The sequence below is a fragment of the Pteropus alecto genome, unplaced genomic scaffold (assembly GCF_000325575.1).
Source record: "Pteropus alecto unplaced genomic scaffold, ASM32557v1 scaffold43, whole genome shotgun sequence".
Classification (NCBI taxonomy): Eukaryota; Metazoa; Chordata; class Mammalia; order Chiroptera; family Pteropodidae; genus Pteropus; species Pteropus alecto.
Genome location: NW_006435764.1, coordinates 6744574 through 6750980, shown reverse-complemented (window position 1 = coordinate 6750980; position 6407 = coordinate 6744574). Strand labels below are relative to the sequence as shown.

The 6407-nt window shown below is 62.9% G+C and overlaps 1 protein-coding gene across 3 annotated transcripts; it reads right to left on the bottom strand.

Moving 5' to 3' along the window:
* Positions 1-1340: 1340 nt before the first annotated feature.
* RCOR2 (REST corepressor 2) lies at positions 1341-6399 on the bottom strand. 3 transcript variants are annotated; one of them, XM_006911170.3, is made up of 12 exons: positions 5793-6399; positions 5002-5058; positions 4636-4716; positions 4354-4406; positions 4105-4266; positions 3874-3998; positions 3707-3776; positions 3400-3615; positions 2952-3029; positions 2779-2836; positions 2412-2641; positions 1341-2296 (listed from the first exon to the last, which is right to left on the bottom strand). In XM_006911170.3, the coding sequence occupies exons 1-12, from the start codon at positions 5917-5919 to the stop codon at positions 1982-1984; spliced, it is 1572 nt and encodes a 523-aa protein (XP_006911232.1). In that variant the 5' UTR covers positions 5920-6399; the 3' UTR covers positions 1341-1981. The 3 variants fall into 3 exon arrangements, with proteins under 3 accessions (XP_006911232.1, XP_024901959.1, XP_015444136.1); XM_025046191.1 differs by lacking the exon at positions 2412-2641; XM_015588650.2 differs by lacking the exon at positions 3400-3615.
* Positions 6400-6407: the final 8 nt, after the last annotated feature.

Below are 6407 nucleotides of genomic sequence, written 5' to 3'. Positions count from 1 at the left end.
GTGCTGCGCAGCCCTGGGGTGGGTGGGCTGGCGGCGAGGCACGGGGCTCTGGCCTCCCTCCACGCTGAATCCTCTGCCCCCTTCCCCAGAGCTGGGCATTTCCTTCCACAAGCTGCTGTGGGGACTTTTGTTCCCCTCCTCAAAAGTCTGTGCCATCTTCTCCCACCCCCTCCCGGGCAGAAGGCGGGGCTGACCCCAGGGCTGGGAGAGGGGAGGGGACTGCAGGGCAGATGGGCTCCTGGGCCCCCAGGGGGCCGCCTGGGCTGCTGGTCTCCGAACAGGGACACTGGGCATTCTCCGTGATGGCAGGGCCTCTGTCTGAAAGCACAGCCCCCCTCGCCCTTCCCCTTCCCCCCCCACCGCTCCCTGTCATTGGCATTAATCTGGGCACCAGCTAGTTCCATAGCAGTGACTTCCCTCACCACTCATCTCGGCCTTGCGTTTTCTTCCTGACACTGTCGCCCCTCCTCTCAGGAGACACTGCCCAGGACCTCCAGGGCCACCTGGCAGGAGGCTGGATAAGGCAGCAGGGCCGGGAGCCTCTGCCTTCCACAGGGTGGGGGGACAGACAGGCCAAGTGACTCTCAGCTTGCTAACCTCTGTGGCCAGTGTGGGAGTGGCTGGTTATGGGCGCTTGGCTGGTGGCGGCCGCGGCATCCCTTAATTTATTTCTCTGCTGTTTTTCTGTTCTTGAGAAATTAGGGGAGGGGTCCTGCACAGAGGCTGCCCCTACCCTCACCTGAGTTGTACATTTTTTTGTGATGGGTTTTATTTTTTATTTTATTATTTTATTATTTTTTTTTTTTTGATTTATGACGACTCCACCCTTACTCATCCCCCCCACTCCCAGGCCAGGCTCCATGGCAAGTCGAGCCCTTGGGTCCCAGGAAGGGCCCTTGCCAACCTCAGCCCTCCTGCCCCAAGCCCAACCGGGCTCTGCTCGACCAAGGGCTCCCCCTCCTACCTTCCCTCCCCCCTCCTGCCCTATGGAACAGTCCGGGTGCTCCGAGGGGCTGGGAGGGCATGGCTTGGCTCCCAAAGGGGGTGGTGGCCGGGGGGCTCCCAGGCAAGGTGGCCCCTCTCCACCCAGCCCCTCCCCCCCCCCGCACTTCGTTTCTCCTCTGATCAAACACGTAATAAAGAGAATGTTTGGAATCTGAGTTGCTGCCTCCTCTTCCTTTTCCTAACCGGGCAGGGACCCAGACCCCATGGGCAAGATGTGGCCCAGCCACCATCCTTGCAGGAGAGAGTGGATTCCTGTCTGGGGCCAGGGAGATGCCAGCGCTGGGCAGGCGGGTGCACCCTCCCACCCTCATGGTACAGGAAGCAACTGCCCAGGGTTCGACTCAGTGAGCTTGGAAGATTTTATTTCTTTTTTAAAAACATTGAAAAATAAACCCATGTCTGCATGTGTCACCGACCCTTTCTCTGAGCTTTTGGGCGGTGGGCATAGTGGGCACCCTCAGAGCCCATGGGAGAGCTGCCCCTCCAAGCCTCTGCTGCTGTCAAGCCCCAGGGGATCGCTCTTCCCACCTTCCCCCTTCGGCCCCTTCCCTATCTCCCCCCAGACTTTATTGCTAAAAGAAAGGAAAGAGGAAGAACAGCCAATAGTCCAAACTGTCCTCTCCCCCACCCCACAAGCTACTGTTACTACCCCCTCCACGCAAAGGGCAGGGCTCAAATGCCAAACCCCAGCAGACTAGGAGGCAGCCATTCCAGTCCCATCCAGGAAGAGAAAGTACCCTCAGGCCAGCTCGGAAGGCCCCTTGAGTCCCAGCGCCTGGCTGGGGTGGGGACAGAGATGGGCTCAGCTGCCAGAAACGGGCAGAACCCACAGGTCCAGGCTATGCCCGTCAGCAGCTCTGGGTCTTCGAAAGACCTGGCAAGATCTAGTCCCTTTTGTCCTCAGTGGAGCCAGAGGTGCCTGAAAATGTCCAGCAAAGGAGTTCTGGAGCCTCTGGTTGGTAGAGGGCCTCGGGGCTCAGAGTGAGGGTGCCGGAGGCTCCAGAGGGGCTCCGATCAGGGTAGGTGGGGGCTGAGGGCCCGGGCGGGCACTGTGGCGGGAGGCAGCCAGGGCAGGGCGGATGAGAGGCGGTGGGGGCTGGTTGGGGGCCAGCCGAGGCTGGAGGAAGCGGCCCTGCTGTAGTGGGGGTGGCTGGCGAAGTAGGGTGGGAGCCGTGGGCAAAGGTGGCCTCAGCAATGGGGGCGGCTGGGACAGCGAGGTGGGAGGTGGAGGGGGTGGGGGTGCAGGGGGCACCGATCGGGGCACAGATGTCGAGACGGATGTAATCTGGACCTGAGAGGAGAGAGAAGAGTGAGAAACCAGGCTCCACCACACCGTCAGCCCAGCCTAAGGACGGAGGCGGTTCCTCTCCTCTCTTCTCTGAAGGGTTTCTCTCACCCCGTCTCACCTCATCATCTTCCTCTAGGGCTGGGGCTGGCAAGGGAGCCCCTCTCCTAGCCTCCTCCATGGGGACCGGGGCTCCAGGGGCCCCATCCTGCTCGGCCTCCCATTCCTGCAGCACCTCCTCCAGATTGAAGCGGCGCCGGTAGCTCACAAAGAAGGTCTTCACCTGGGTCAGAGTCTTGTTCCCAATCACCTCTGCAATAGCCCCAAAGTCTTTGCCATACCTACGGATGGCTGCAAGGGTCAAAAGGGCAGCAGAGTGTGAATACCCCCTTAAAACTAGTTACTTCCTGATCTTTCCCCTCTGCCCCAGCTCCTTGGAAGGTGGGGAGGTTCTTGGGGCCCTCTGTCCTCCTCACAGTCTAACCCACCTTGTACGGCCAGAAGCTGCTCATCTGTGGTCCAGCGGGAGTTGAACTTGGTGTTGGCCTGGAGAGCAAGGAATATATCTTTTATACTCAAAAACATGTTCCCAGCAGAACCCTTTCTGCTCCGCCTCTAGAAAGAACCCCTCCTCGCACCCCAACTCAAAGAGCGGGTCTACCTCAGGGGGGCGGAGTGGATCGATGCCGCCCTCCAGGGCTTGACGGAGGCTGCTATTGGTCTGCTTCATGCTTTGCACCTGGGGAGGCCAGGAAATAAAGGACCATCGCACCGTCCGTGCCAGGGAGGCCATCAGTACCAGCCCTCACCAGGACCCTACTTCTTCTGCAGGCACCGGTGCCACTTCCCAGCAAAACTCTTTGCCGCCCACCGTCTAGCTCATTTTGCCCTCACAGTAGGGAAGACACTATGGTTCGCCCCTTTTCATAGACCATTTTTTTAAAGGCCCAGAAAGTAATTCCAAGTCACCCAGAAGCCCAGAGGACAGGGCAGGGGCAGAGGCAGGCTTGGCACCTGCACCATCTCCCTTATACCTCAGCTGACCCAGTCACAGTTCCCAGAAGCTGACTGCCTCCTCCACACGGCCCCTTCTTTTCTTGGTGCCCTACCTGGCGCTTAAGGGAGATGAGCTGGGAGTCAAGGCCTCGAAGCGTGAGGCTGGCAAGGTCCGGGCTTCCTGACACGGCAGTGAGGCCCTCCGGGCTCAGGTACATGCCCTTGGGCGGGCGCCGCCGGGTACGAAGCGGGTGGTGGCGGTACTGAGACCCCTGGGCCTCCTTCTTCCCAGGGCCTGGGCGGGCATTCAAGGGCCGAGAGGGCAGAGGCTGCCAGAGGAAGGAGAAGGGGCGGGTGGGGCAGAGCCCAAAGAGCGGGCGGATGGGCGGGCTGGTGGGCCGATCAGCTCTGGGCCCTCACCTCTCTTTTGGGGTCTCCAGCATCTGGCTCTCCCTCACTCACGGCTCCTCGTCCCTCTTCAAGCTCATCACTGCCGACACAGGGGCCAGGGAAGGAGTGAGGCAGGGGCATGGCCCCCCAGGAGCTTGGCTTACCCCCGCCCACTTGGCTCGTCCCTGGACGCCCACCTCTCTTCTTTGTCCTTTCGGCCCCCCAGCCGCCGAGCCTGTCTGTCCATCACGCTGGTCCGGCTGCGAGTCTTCTTCCAAGAGTAGTAATACTTCACCAGGCTGGGGATCAGCTTGTCGGGCAGCTGGAGGGGCAACGCCAGAGGCTGGGGCCACCCGAGAGTCTGGGCCCCGGGCAGGCTCGTCAGAAAGGAGGGGCTGAGGAGCAACGGCGGGGGTGGAGGGCTTTACCATCTGTTGGATCCGCTGGAAGCACTTGCCGTGGAAGCCAAAGGCCTGTTCAAACAGCACCTTGTCCTCTACGGTCCACTCGTCGGGGAACGGGGTGAAGTTGGCCAAATCGGCCAGTGACTTCTCCACGTCGTGCTTATGCCACAGGAGCATGCCCAGCGCCTGGCCCGCGAAAGGGGACAGCTCAGGCTCAGCCGCCCCCGGGACTGTCCGGCCCCCACCCCAAATCCCTGCAGGGCCAAGGCTCACCTGCTCGATGTTGTAGCCATGCTTCTCCTTGGCCATGGCAATGTACTTGTCAACTGCAAGGGGTGGGAGGGGTCGGATCTTGGAGGAGGGGTTGTAACTCCTGACCCAGGCCCACCCAGAGAGGGCTACCCTCCCCAGTGTCCACCTGAGCTCCAGGGTAGGGGGTTGAACTCACACCTCAGCCTCCAGCCCCCTTCTGAGAAGAGCTGGCCGCTGGCTGGCATGAGGCAAAGGCCCCAGCTCCCAGGGATGTGCATGAACCTGGGGGTCCCACCCACTCACGCTTGGCATCCGACACACAGTGGTTGGGCGACCACACCAGCATCCCCTTCAGCTCCTTGTTGCTGTAGCGTGCAGGGCTCTCTGGAAGGCAAAGGAGAAGAGGAGGGAAGACACTCAGATCAGCCTGGTGACAGTGGCCAGGACCCATGGCCAGAGGGTGGCCTGTGAGGTGAGGCCCAGAAGGGAGGGAGGGGCAGAGACCCAGACAGGAAAGCAGAGCAGGAAAACTAACCATGCCACGGGGCCACCCACCCCCGCCTGCCTGTCCTTCCAGTGAGCGCCAGCCAAGGGCTCCCCCAGGTGGGGCTCGGGGCCAAGCCATGGGCCCTGCACTGCCCTCCCTTCACAGCCTGTCCTGCCACTCACCAGGCTTGCACTCCGGAATTACGGCCTGGTAATTGGTTCCAACGCGGATCATGCTGTCTGTGGAGCCAGGGGGAGGCAGTCAGGACTCCAGGGAGGGAGGGAGGGAGGGAGGATGGGAGGATGTGGCGGGGGAGGTGGCTGGCCTGGAGTTCTCCTTCCTGAGCACCCACAGCCCCCACCTTCCAGGAGGCTCACTTTTCCCTCATCTTCTCCCTCAGTTACCCTCAGCCACAGAAGGAACTGGAAGAGGAAGAGACCCTGCCTAGTCATAGCCTATGGGGGGGCTGGTGGGGCAGAGGACAAGGGGCCAGTTTTGGAGCCCAGGCCAGGCAGAGCCCTTTGTTCTGGCTGGGGGGTGGGGGGAGGTTGGAGGGCTGCCCCTAGACCTGGACCGCAGCCCCGCAGGGAATCCAAGGCTCCTCCCCACCACATGAGCCTCACAGCTCGGTGTGGAGGTGTCTTTCCAGGCCCTGCCCCTGCCAGACCTCACTCCCTTGCAAGGTGGCAAGGTACGAGGGGTCCAACTGTGGAAGCAAGGGGCGCCCGAGTCCCTGAGGAGGGCGCGGCGGGCAGGACCGCCTCCTCGGCAGCTGGGGGCAGAGCCTCCAGATTCCCCGTGCCGGCAGCCCCAGGCTTGAGGGAGAAGCAAGGCAGAGACTCTAACCCAGGGGGTGGGGGGCAGGAACCATCAGTATAATACGCCAGTGGTGGACAACTCCCTCACTCTGCCCCGCCCGCCCACTCCGCGCCCCCGAGCCGGTGCGCCTTTAACCCTAGGCCGCGGGGCTCACCGTGAGAGTGCTCCTCCTCGCTGCTGTCATCCTCCGAGTGGGGCTGTCCGCCGTTGGGCGCCGTCTTGGCCCGGCTACGGGACAGGATCCCGGAGCCCGCGCTCGGCTTCTCCATCACCGAGGGCATTACCCCGCCCGACTGCCCCAGGGGGCGCGGGAGCCTTGGGAGAGCAACCCTGGGTTGCCGCGCTCGCCTCGAATGCCGTGCCTGGCCCGGCCTGGAGAGGTCGCCACTGAGGCTACGAGAGGCAGGAGGTCAGCGTGGCTAAGGGTCCCGCGGGGCGGGAGCCCAGCAGGCAGCCCAGCGCTCTCCGCGACCCCCACGGGCGAGGGCGTCGGAAAAGTTTGTGTAGAAGTGGGGTACGCAGGGGATGAGCGCAAGGTCCAGTGCGGATGGGGAGCGCGCTCGTTCTGTGCGCTCCCCGGGATTGGGGCTCCCCCGGAGAAGTCGGGGCGTCCTGCCCTCGGGGCGCCACGGAGCACCACCGCCCTCCTTCCCACGCAGTTCGGCAGGCGGGCGCTGCAGCGCAATTGGCGTCCCCCGCGGGCTCCGCTGCACCGGGGTGTCCCAGACCCCAGGCGGGGACCCCTGTCCCAACCAGAACCCTGCCTGTG

What these genes read in the sequence shown, in the direction of transcription:
- RCOR2 (XM_006911170.3), bottom strand. Translation starts at nt 5,919, where the DNA reads ATGCCCTCGGTGATGGAGAAGCCGAGCGCGGGCTCCGGGATCCTGTCC. An exon ending in ATGGCTACAACATCGAGCAG is followed by an intron (nt 4,267 to 4,353) that starts GTGAGCCTTGGC and finishes TTCGCGGGCCAG; the next exon opens with GCGCTGGGCATGCTCCTGTG. An exon ending in CCCTAGAGGAAGATGATGAG is followed by an intron (nt 2,297 to 2,411) that starts GTGAGACGGGGT and finishes CTCTCCTCTCAG; the next exon opens with GTCCAGATTACATCCGTCTC.